Below are 13,035 nucleotides of genomic sequence, written 5' to 3'. Positions count from 1 at the left end.
TCAAGTTGTATCTAATGTTTTGAGGGTCAAAAGTTAAATGATGTGTGGAGATTCTTCTTCCAAAATTCCATCTGTATTTCATATGGCAGCTTGTCTCTTAACGGTGCATTCACCCTCTCTGGACAAAAAGTTGGAAGTTCTGAGTTGTGTGCAGAACCTGAACTAGTAAGAAGGTGCCATTCTGAAAGAGTACATCATGAAAGTTTCACCCTGGGTGAGATAACCTGAGACTGAGTCTGCTAATTTCAGCGGTTCAGGTGGTTGTCAGAAATTGAATGAGAATGGAGTTCTTCTGGTTGACAAAGTCAAAATTCTCCCTTAATTCTCTCCACGTTTAAGTAGTCATTGCAAGGAAATCAATGTGAGCAGCAACATTGATATTGAAGCCATTGCTGCCCAATAGTCAATGCATTCCAAAGAATAATTCAGTGCAATAACATACTGTATAACTATTATTACATTCATTCCAGAAAAGACTGATGGCTTAAATTTCTTTCCATGTTGGAATAATATTCAAAATCAGTGAACAAGCTATAACTTGTTCCCTTGCCCATTTCAGGATGCTCATAATTTCCACATAACACTGTGAAACTCTCAAAATGGCTGTTATTTTCGTTACCCAAAATATCCACCCATCTTTTTGTTGCTGTAAAGAAGTTCAGGAGATCCTGAGATCGTGAAAGGTGCTGCTTTCCTTCTGTTACTTGCATCTTTCTGCATGTGTGCCTTCTTACCAAAAGAATCCTCGAAGTTGCATGGTAGTTTTGTGCTGAAATATTCATTTGAAATTGAATAAAAGTTAAATCATTCAGTGCAGAGAGTTTGAGCCTGTGCCCTACAACTCCAAGAAGCAGTGTATTTTGATTTGATTTATTATTATCGCATGTACCTAGGTACAGTGAGACGTTTGTTTTGCGTGCATATGGGGTAATAGAACAGAACAAGGAGTACAATGTTACTCCATTCAGAAATCTAATAACAGTGAGGAAGAACCTGTTGTTCAATCTGTTGGTTCATGTGTTTAAGCTTTTGTATCCTGGGACAGAAGAGGTTGGAAGAGATTATAACTAGGGTGGGAGGAGGTCTTTGATTATGTTGGCTGCCTTTCCAAGGCAGTGGGACGTATAGTTGGAGTCATTCGATGGAAGGCTGGCTTGTGTGATAGACTGGGCTGGGTTCACAACACTCTAGTTTCTTATGGTCCTGTTGCCATATCAAGCTGTGATAAGCTGCCGCATGTTCTCTAACTTTTTGCATTTCAACTGAAGGGAACAGCTCATTGAGGCACATCATAGCACAGCTAAAGAATCTCTGTAATTTGAAGATGTGTTCCCTTGCACTCTGAATTTGCTTTTTAAGTATCTGTATCATCCTTTGCATTCTGTTGAAAGTTGTTCCTCTTTCCACCAGCAATTTTCACTCCAACTATCTTGGATTCATGCTGCAAACATGTCAAAATTGACAGGTGGAAAATGAACTAGTAAGTCAAGAAGTTCGTTTCCACACTGTGATAACTGGAGATTTCACTTCACTTACCTGCCTGCAGCTATATAATCTCCTGGGAGAGACAATCTGTGCAATTCATTGTTTTTGATTATCTAGCTATTCTTTTTGTTGTCAGACCAATCATCCTGGCATTAGGTTAGCTGGCAAACTGCCAGAAGCAACAGTTCATGCCCAAGTGCTGTAGACACTGGTGCCCTGTGATAGGCACTTCCATTGGCTGCCTACGAATCACAAAAAGCTGGCATCCAAGTTCAGCGGGTAATAGGGAAGGCACTGGAATGATGGATTTCATTTCAAAGGCATGGTGACTCGGTGGTTAGCATTGTTGCCTCATGGTGACTGTCTGTGTGGAGTTTGCACATTCTCCCTATGTCTGTGTGGGTTTCATCCAGGTGCTACGGTGCCTCCTACGATCCAAAGATGTGCAGGTTAGGTGGATTGCCATGCTAAATTGCCCATACTGTTCAAGGATGTGCTGGCTAGGTGGGTTAGCCATGAGAAATGCAGGATTACAGGGATAGGGTAGGGCAGTGGGATGCTTTTGAGATTGGTATGGGCTCAATCTTCCACCCTGTAGGGATTAGAGTCTTAGATGTACAGCATGGAAACAGACCCTCTGGTCCAACTGTGCATGCCGACCAGATATCCTAAATTAATCTAGTTCCATTTGCCAGCACTTGACCCATTTCTCCCTCAACTCTTCCTGTTTATATATCCATCTTGATGCTTTTAAATGTTGTAATTGTACCAGCCTCTTCCACTTCCTCTGGTAGCCCATTTCATACACATACCAGCCTCTGTGTGAAAATGTTGCCCCTTTCGATCCCTTTCAAATCTTACTAAGATGATTTGAAAGAAACCAGAGTATAAGAGTTTTTCTTTACAATAGTCAGACTACAGCTGGAATACTGTGAACAGTTTTGGGCCCCTTATGTAAGGAAATATGTACTGGCACTAAAAGCAGCCCAGAGAATGTTCACTTGGCTGATACCAGGTAAGGAGAGGCTGCCTTATGAGGAGAGATTTAGTAGATTGAGCCTGTATTCACTGGAAGATAGAAAAATGAGAGGGTGACCTTATTGAAAAGTATAAGATTCTTTGAAGACTTGACAGGGTAGAAGGGGAAATGTTGTTTCCCCTTGTGGGAGAGTCTAGCACCAGAGGGCATAATCTCAGAATACGGGGTCACACATTTAAAACAGATGATGATGAAGAATTTCTTCTGCCAGGGTAGTGAATCTGTGGAATCATGTACTAAAGAGGACTGTAAAGATTGGATTGTTAAGCATATTCAAGGCTGACATAGACAAATCCTTAATCAGTAAAGGAATCAATGGTTATGGGGAAAAGGCAAGAAAATGGAGTTGAAGATTATCAGATCAGGCATGATCTCATTGAATGGCAGAGTAGACTTGATGGGCTGAATGGCCTTTTTCTCCTATATTTTATGGCCAGTTGACTGGAAAATTCTTGAATTTAAAATGTGGAAAGTGCTGTGTTTTATCTCTCGTAATAGAACATAGAAAAATACAGCGCAGTACAGGCCCTTTGGCCCTCGATGTTGCGCCGATCCAAGCCCACCTAACCTACACTAGCCCACTATCCTCCATATGCCTATCCAATGCCCGCTTAAATGCCCATAATGAGGGAGAGTCCACCACTGCTACTGGCAGGGCATTCCATGAACTCACGACTCGCTGAGTAAAGAATCTACCCCTAACATATGTCCTATACCTACCACCCGTTAATTTAAAGCTATGCCCCCTCGTAATAGCTGACTCCATACGTGGAAAAAGGTTCTCATGGTCAACCCTATCTAAACCCCTAATCATCTTGTACACCTCTATCAAGTCACCCCTAAACCTTCTTTTCTCCAATGAAAACAGCCCCAAGTGCCTCAGCCTTTCCTCATACGATCTTCCTACCATACCAGGCAACATCCTGGTAAACCTCCTCTGCACCCGTTCCAGTGCCTCCACATCCTTCCTATATTATGGCGATCAAAACTGCACACAATACTCCAGATGCGGCCGCACCAGAGTTTTATACAACTGCAACATGACCTCAGGGCTCCGGAACTCAATTCTTCTACCAATAAAAGCCAATACGCCATATGTCGTCTTCACCGCACTATTTACCTGGGTGGCAACTTTCAGAGATCTGTGTACATGGACACCAAGATCCCTCTGCTCATCCACACTACCAAGTATCCGACCATTAGCCCAGTACCCCATCTTTTTGTTACTCTTACCAAAGTGAATCACCTCACACTTACCCACATTGAACTCCATTTGCCACCTTTCTGCCCAGCTCTGCAACTTATCTATATCCCGCTGTAACCTGACACATCCTTCCTCACTGTCAACAACTCCACCGACTTTTGTACCATCCGCAAACTTGCTCACCCAACCTTCTAGCCCCTCCTCCAGGTCATTTATAAAAATGGTCACAAAACAGCAATGGTCCCAAAACAGATCCTTGCGGAACACCGCTAATAACTGCACTCCAAGATGAACCTTTACCAAGATGAATCTTTTGTCTTCCAGTTGTTGGAAGCTTTTTGTTTCACCTTTTCATTTTTTTAAAGCTCCAGCTTTTTTTGGCCCTTCCTCAATGTGTAATTGATCATCAGATGTCTTCATTTAAAGAAAATGGACCTCATTGTCTAGTTTAAAACCATCAATCTGTGTATGTGTGAGTAGAGTACATTTGCTAATTGTAGTGATATTGTCAATTCATTCTTTATTCACACAATTTACCACTGTATTGCAGCTGTCAAACAGATCAAGCATTTCCTTGTACTGGTGCACCAGTACTCCATGAGAGCTCTGAAACAATCTTGGAGGACTACATGTCCATGTACAAATGCAACAAGATCAGGATAATATCTAGGGTTGGACTGCTAAGTGGCAAGTAACATTTGTGCCACACAAATGCTAGGCAATCACCATCTCACATATGTGACAACCTAATCGCCACCCTTTGACCTTCACTGAATCCCCCACTAGCAATATCCTTAAGGTTGCTATTGACCAGAAACTCAACTGGATTCGTCACATAAGTATTATAGCCACAAGAGCAGGTTAGAGGCTTGGAATACTGTGGTGAGTAACTCACCACCTGACTCCCCAAAAGTCTGTCCAACATCTACAAGGCATGAGTCAGGGGTGTGATGGGGTACTCCCCACTTGCCTGGATGGGTGTGCCTCCAACAACACTCAGGAATATTGGCACCATTCAGAAAAGAGCAGCCCACTTAAATGGCATCACACCCACAAGCATCCACTCCTGCCAATGCTCAGTAGCAACAGTGTGTATTGTCTACAAGATAATAGACAATAGGTGCTGGAGTAGGCCATTCTGCCCTTCGAGCCAGCACCACCATTCATTATGATCATGGCTGATCATTTTCAATCAGTATCCTGTTCCTGCATTATCCCCATAACCCTTGATTCCACTATCCTTAAGAGCTCTATCCAACTCTTCCTTGATTCTTTCCAGAGTCTTGGCCTCCACAGCCTTCTGGGGCACAGCATTCCACACACTCACCACTCTCTGGGTGAAGAAGTTGCAGAAAGATTCCTTTCAATTCCACGACCACTTCCATTGAGAAGGACAAGGGCAGCAGGTCCATCAACTGCAAGTTCCTCTTGGCGCCACTCACCATCCTGACTTGGAAATATATCATCATTTCTTCACTGTCACTGAGTCAAAACTTGGAAACCTTCACTAATAGCTATGGAGGTAGCTGCACTGTAAGCTCTGCAGCAGTTTAAGAAGGTAGCTCTCTAACTTCTCAAGTGCAGTTGGGGATGGACAATAAATGCTAGCCTAGTCAGAGACACACCTATCCTGTACACAAATAAAAACCGTGAGTTTTCAAAAACAACAAAATGCATTTATGCAGCATAGTAAAACGCTCAGTCGCTTTGTGGATATTATTGAATAAGATTTGGCACTGTGCCACATGAGCTATTCAGAGAGATGCCAAAAGAGGAATTGGAGCTGAGGGCCTAGAACACCAAAGATACATCTCCTCATGATGGACAGTGAAAGTCAGGAATACAAAAGATGTTTGGAAGAGTGTAGTAGTTAAAGATATAGCAATCTATACTGTTAAGGCTACAGAAAGACTGGTAGGGTGGGGAAGAATTTTGAAATCAGAGAATTCACTCTGCCTATAATGAAACAGCTAAAGAGGATGATGAGAATTCACAGTGTAAAAGAATATCCTCTCAATTCTGTTTAGGATAAACTTTGCAACATAACTACTTGTTACAATTTTTTTAATTTGCCCCAAGACTTTAATCATATCAGTGTTTTTGTTGGGTAAATTGTTCTACTATTATCTTCTCACACACATCATGAAATGACCGACATCTGCACTAAACAAAATCCAGTACCTCACCACTCTGAGCTTTGAACAAGTACATCTGACAGCTCCAGAAACAGTTAAGAAACTTCTGGAGGAGTAGTAACAAATTTCTGAAGGCCTCCTTTGGCTGAGGTAAGCACAAAAGGTGAGTTTGCTTTAAGTTCAGAATGACCAGGGATTGTATAGTTTTTAGCTGAGAGCCAGTGATTTGGAGTTGAATAATAGAGTGAAAATTAAGTATATGCGGGTCGTGCAGAAAAGAAACTGTGGCTGCCTTCTAACATTAAAATGGCTGTTATAAATACAAATTTGTAAAAGAAGGTGGCTCAGCTTTTATTTAAATTCATTACAATTCATATGTTATACTGAATAAATAATCCAAGCTCTTGTAAGAAAGGTTGCATTGTTTTTCTTGTACACGTGCAAAGCAGATTTTGTCATGGTATGTTATTTGAATTATAAAATCAAATTTTAAATAGTTAAAGCTTTATTTTATTAATTATTCTGAAGTACACCTGTTTTGAGGCACAGGTTCAGAGGAAAGAAATGGCCTTTTCAATCAGGCAGTCTTGTATCTATCAGATTTGAGGCATCATGTATGTCACCACTTAGGATTGATTTAGACAGCAGCCAGTAACCTTTCGCCATGGAACATCAGATTTCTGTTTTTAAAAAGAAATTTGTTCTCGAGGCTTCATCCAATCTTCAGGCTCATCCTGCACCAATCAGAAGCTGCAGTTGTGCATTGCTGGAGCAACTTTCTCCTCAGAACTGTGCCACAGAGTGGATCTTCCACAGTCTGAGTGCTGCGCTGTTTTCAACAATGAGGCATTATGACTTAAAATTGATTCCAGAGTCTGTTGGACAGCTTCTTCAACCTGAGCATAAATCCTCGCGTTAGTGAGAAAAACTTGCAGGGTCAACCTTTGTCATGTCCAAATTATTTCAGATATTCTCAAAGCCTTCATGAAGTTCTGCTCATTATCAACATCAAAACCTGGTTGCCCAGTCGCAACCAAAATAACAATCTATTATCAAAAATTGCACCAAACCTTGCAGTCGCCAAGAACAGTCTTGGAGAGAGGCTTGAGCCAATGTTCTGCCACCTTTGCTACTGGCTTACAGCCGATGTCCTTGGAGCAAGATGGGGTTGATAAGCCATTTGTGAAATTTCAGCCAGCACTGACAGCTATCCACAAGAAAAACAATCCTTGACACAAGGGATTACTGATAATGGTGACTACATGATGCAATATGTGTTGAAAACTTTGTGCACATAAATGCAATTCAGTGGCATGTTGAGCTTCATTTATTCTGAATTGGTAAATCTAAGTTGCTATGGAAGCTACAGGACACAATGATACCAGTAATATGGTGTGAGAGCCCTGTATAACCTCAAATTCCACTAATTGTGCACTGGGGTAAGTGGTTTTCAAACGGAGGTCTGCAGAGACCTTCCAGAAGGCTCTCAACACTGGGTTATAATTACAGGTCAGCAATGTGGTTAACCGCACAGGGTGAAATGGTCAAGAGGAAGTGAGTGAGCAGCATCCGATGTCTCTCTTTCCTTTGGGCTCTTGCACACTCACCTGTGCTTTCAGCGTGCGCTTGAAACACTTTTCTGTGCTCCTCTTAGCCTACCTCTGCACTGAGACATAGGCACACCCACCTCTTTAAAAGCATTGTTGAAACAACACTTCATATGCAACAGTATTATGAGTATAGTTGTATAATAACTTAACTTAGAGTCAATGAGAAGGGGAGCTTGACAAAACATTTTTTTAGAAACCACTGGTTTCTAAATGCTAGCACACTTAATTCCTGTAACCTCTAATGCACAACTACATGACAATCCTGCGACTTTATTTGTAGCAATTCAGACATTGCTTTGCCTTCAACTAGTCTCTCAGTGCCACACTGAAGTCAAGGAAATTGGGTTCCTTGCTTGCAGTTGGAAATAAAAATTAGATTTTCAAAAGTATGTCTTCATTTTCATTTGGAAGTCTCAATGATATTTATTTAATTCTACTCTGACCACCACTTGCATGTGCTTTAAAATCTATGTTATTATCACAATTTAACACCAAAAGTTTTCAAACCAAACCCTTTAGCAGCACATCTGCCCAGAGCACAGTCTTCATAGTTGGCCACACATGTTGGCACACCTATTCCAATTTGAAGTTTTTTGTAAACTCTGCTCTACCTGCTGAGCTTATGTTTGTGCCAACAGTACAGCTTATGTTTAAAATTATTTATCATAGTTGCAGATGTTTTAGTTACTCTAGCTCTGAAATACAGAAAACAGCGATGTAACACACATCTATTATCCAACCTTTACTACTCAAAGGACGTTTTAAAGTCTTTGACTCTGAAATTATGCATCTTTACTTCTTGCCAAAAGTTTGAACTATTGTAGTTTAAAATAACTCCAATACAATAGCTGCTCTTAATTATATTGCCTTTGGGAGCCATAAGAAAATGCATCACAAAGAGAGAAGTTACTGGAAGAGGCAATTTTTCTAAACTGTTATTAAGGGAGTCATAAACTATGTATTGGTATATTAAGAGCTGTGATAAATGGAAGGTAGTCCTGCTGAGTCTGTGTTTACACAGAGGACATGTTGCTGATTCTGCTTTGTTTATTGGTGAGAGTTCCTAAGTGTATATACAGGACAAGTATTAGGTACCTTGAACACTCAACAAAGGCATTAATCTGTTTCAGTTGTCTCAGTGCTGTTTGTGATACCTTGCAGTGCGGAAATTAGCTACTGCATTTGTCTGTGTAGCAAGTGACTACAATTACAGCAATTTACTGCCTTTGGGGCATTTTGAGGACCTGTCATATAAATGTTTGGAGCATTCTTAATTCATGGCCAATTTTGATGTATGTTCAGCAGCAGAAGAATTGAAAACAAACGCAGGCTTCAAGTAATGTTACCCTGCAAGTAGTATCTGGACTTGCCAAAGTGATGTTTCTTCACTCCATCTTCTGCACAGCCTGTGGGAACTATGGAGAAAATAAGCAAACTGACCATAGCACCATGGTACAGGGAGCCATTCAAGTCAGGGAATAAAGAGAAACATTGTAATTGGTGACAGTAGAGTTAAGGTAATAGACACAAAGACAAATTGCTAGGAAAGCTCAGCATGCCTGGCAGCATCTGTGGAGAAAAATCAGTTCACATTTCAGGTCCAGTGACCCTTCCTCAGAACTGAGCTTTTCCAGCAATTTTTGATTTCCAGAATCTGCAGTTATTCCGGGGTTTTTTTTAAGTAGCAGGCACTGTTTTAAGTAGCAGCCAAGATCGAGAGTCCTGAAGGCAATGTTACCTGCCAGGTGCTCGGCTTCAGGATATCTTATCTGGGCTGCAGAGGAAATTGAAAAGGGAGAGGAAAGATCTGGTTATCATGGCTCAGATAGTTAACAATGATATGAGTAGAAAGAAATAAAAGGTCCTGCAGAGGGAATATGAGCAACTGGGGGCTAAATTAAAAAGCAGAACTAAAATGGTGGTGATCTCCAGATTACCCGAGCCACAAGGCACAGGATCAATATGATTAAAGCAATAAATGTGTGGCTCAAAGATTGGTGTGGGAGAAATGGATTTGAGTTCCAAAAGACCATAAGTAACAATAACAGGAGTAGGTCAGTTGACCCTTCAAGCCTGCTGCACCATACTATAGGGAATGGCATTCATGGGTCATAGACACACGTACTGGGGAAAAGAGGGAGCTGTCTGATGTGAGGGGCTCCACCTTAATCATGCTAGAACCAGAGTTGGAGCTGGAGATGGGGCTTCAAACTAAACAGTCAGGTGAAGGGTATGGTTGCATGGATCATAGCTCAAATACAAGTGTGAATGTGCAATGTATCTTCAACTATCAAGGTTAGAATATTTTCTAGTCAACTTGTTCAGAGATGTTATTACACACCTGGAGCAAATGGGACCTAAACCAACCCTCTTGGCTCAGAGTTAGGAACATTGCCACTACACCTCAAGAACCCTCACCTTCAACTATCAACGTCAAGACCACTAATCCACTTCGGTTGTCTTGATTAACCCACAGCAGTGTGGCTAATGACTTAACTATTCTCTGAAATAGCCTAGCAAGCCTCCGTTATTTGGAGAAGTCACCGTCTTTTTCAGAGCTGTTTGGGATGTGGCAACAAATACCAGATGCTGGCAATGCCTATGTCCCATGAAATGCATATAAAGAGGAACAAGTTAGGAAGGTGATTTACTCCTTATTTCATCTATCCACGAGGCAGTAAGGTTACAGCTAAACTGTGTTGAAATAAGCTGCAGCATTTCCTGCGTGACAACAGTGAATAAGCAACTTTAAGTATAAAGCATTTGAGTCATCTGAGATCATGAAAGACAACAGAAGTGGGTACTCTTTTAAATAATTATGTTTTCTACTTCAGTGTTCTATCCAGGATTCTGTTCCATCTATTAGCTACCCTTAGCAAATAAAAACTTGCTTGAAATTTTGTCATTATCTTATCTCACAGTTTACTTTGCAAAAATCTTTTGAGTTGTTCATTTTTTTCAACTCAGTTTCACAGTTGAGAACGGGCATTTTTTTCTACTCTAATTCATTCTTCTGACATTAAGGATCTTATTGGTGCACCTTCCAGTATTTGAGCATCTTCCTTCTCTTTCGGTGACCAGACTGGACACCATGCTTGAGGTACAGTCTAACTAGCATTCCCTGAGAGTTTGCCTATGGCTTCCTTTGATTTGTAAATTAGTCTGCACAATGTTTCATATTGTGGTTTAGATTAGATTAGATTACTTTACAGTGTGGAAACAGGCCCTTCGGCCCAACAAGTCCACACCGACCCGCCGAAGCGCAAACCACCCATACCCCTACATTTACCCCTTACCTAACACTACGGACAATTTAGCATGGCCAATTCACCTGACCTGCACATCTTTGGAACTGTGGGAGGAAACCGGAGCACCCGGAGGAAACCCACGCAGACACGGGGAGAATGTGCAAACTCCACACAGTCAGTCGCCTGAGGCGGGAACTGAACCCGGGTCTCTGGCGCTGTGAGGCAGCAGTGCTAACCACTGTGCCACCGTGCCGCCCACTAAACCCGGGTTGAAAAGGCATCCAATGCAATGATCAATTCCTTAATTCCCACTGTGGAATGAAACAAAACTTTGATTGTATGATCCATTGGTATGAAATATTTTTTTTGCCACCTTCTCATATTTCCGGTACTGTTCTATAAACCCTAACATTAATCCTAATCCTAACCCTAACTCTATTGCATTTGGAGGGGGTAAAAGGAGCTTATCAATGACTGTGTGCCTGGCCTTTGTTTTATTGCATTTGGAAAAATGCATTGTTGAAGGCTACAACAGTAAGAAAATAATCAGCCGCCTTTTTGCATTTACAGCTAAGATACCAGCATGGCCTATCCACGCCAGATCTTCGACAGACATTGCCTAACCTGAAAAACTTCATGGAACAAGGGCTAATGGTGAGGTGGTAAGTATCCAAGCATTGCAATTAATTCTTGTTGAGGATAAATTGGGCTTAAACATTATAATGTGACGAGCTGAATTTATTACCAATCAAAATCTGGTGAAAAGGACAGTACAATTATAGAAGCAAGAAATTGTTAATATGCCCAACAAACACATCCTTTCTAGTTTAACAGATCAAGCTCACCTTTTTATCCTTAATTTCATTTTCTCAGAAAAATGGCAATTTATCATTTGTACTGTCTCTAACAGTTGCTGTCCCTGGTAACCTATTTGATGATTGTCTTGGCCCTTTGGAGATAGGTCTACATCAAAATTAAGGAGGTTGGCTAGCTCAGTTGGCTGGACAACTGGTTTGCGATGCAGAATGACACCAACCGAGCAGATTCCATTTCTATACAAGCTGAGTTCATTATGAAGGTCCTGCTTTCTCAACCTCCGTCCTTGCCCAAGGTGTGGTGACTCTCAGGTTAAACCACCACCAGTTGCATCTCTAAGAGAGCAGCCCTATGGTCCTCTAGGACTTTGGCAACCTTGCATTCAACTTCTCTCTTATTGCAAAACCCTCTAACTCTTTGCATGGCAAAGCTCTGCTATAATTTCTTCCTGATAGTATGGATGCATTTGAGGGGAAACTTGATAAAGGTCTAGAGGTATGTCGATGGGGTGAGGTGAAGTAAGGTGAGAGGGGAGGCTCTTGTGGAGCATAAATTAGCATAATATGGGCCAAAGGTGGTTCCTCTCCATTGTAAAAGCTCTGCAGTTTTAATTGTGCATTGTTTAATGTTTCACCTTGTCCCAGCTGTATATTCCTGTCATACAAAGCAGATACTTCCTTTGTGTTAGTACAGAGGTGCACGAAGACTGCCTTGATATGTACATTGATGCTCATTGCTGTATCATGTCCATAAGTAGATGCCAATGTTAGGGTAAATCTGCTGTCCAAGTAACTTGCAGTTTTCCATCTGTCCTAACTCACTATTTGTGTCGACTCTACCACTTTCCAACTGTTCCTTTGTAAGTCGCACAATTTACCTCTGCTCTGCCATGTCTACTACTGGAAAATATGAAAACATTAGAAACATGGACAGTAGGAACAGGAGTAGGCTAATCTTATTGAGCCTGCTCCATCACGCGGTATGATTATGGCTGGTCATCCCATTCAATCCCTAGTTCCTGTTTTCTCCCAATACCTTTTGATCCTTTAGTTCTATGAACTAGATCTCTCCCCTCCTTGAAAACATTCAATGTTTTGGGCTTGACCACTTCCTGTGGCACAGAATTTCACAGGCTCACCACACTGATCTCAGTCCTAGATAATGTCCTTTGACTGTGGCCCCCAGGTTCTGAACTCTCTGGTCATCAGGAACATCCTGCATTTACCCTGTCCAGTCCTGTTGGAATTTTATAGGTTTCTGAGATTCCCCCTCATTCTTCTAAACTCCAGTGAAGATAGTCCTAACTGATCCAGTCTCTCTTCATATGCCATTTCCAAGCCCAAAACCACTTCCATCTTGAAGGACAAGGGCAGCAGATACATGGGAACACCACCGCCTACAAGTTCCCCTCCAAGCTACCTACCAGCCTGACTTGGAAATGTATGACCATTCCTTCAGTGTCATTGGAACTCCCTCCCTCACGGCATTATGGGTCTAC

General features: G+C 41.6%; 1 protein-coding gene across 3 annotated transcripts in view; it reads left to right on the top strand.

Annotated features, from left to right (window-relative positions):
- uvrag (UV radiation resistance associated gene) overlaps window positions 1-13,035 on the top strand; it is a 347,124-nt gene that overhangs the window by 322,199 nt on the left and 11,890 nt on the right. For all 3 annotated transcript variants that reach the window (XM_043692472.2, XM_043692474.2, XM_087988432.1), the window contains one exon: window positions 11,292-11,383. In XM_043692472.2, the coding sequence (XP_043548407.2) occupies window positions 11,292-11,383 (92 nt within the window). The remainder of the gene's footprint in view (window positions 1-11,291; window positions 11,384-13,035) is intronic.

Source organism: Chiloscyllium plagiosum, unplaced genomic scaffold, assembly GCF_037043375.1.
Source record: "Chiloscyllium plagiosum isolate Xiang-an unplaced genomic scaffold, Cpla_swu_hap1 HiC_scaffold_6, whole genome shotgun sequence".
Lineage (NCBI taxonomy): Eukaryota > Metazoa > Chordata > Chondrichthyes > Orectolobiformes > Hemiscylliidae > Chiloscyllium > Chiloscyllium plagiosum.
The sequence above is the reverse complement of the archived record's forward strand: the minus strand, read 5'-3'. Positions and strand labels throughout refer to the sequence as shown.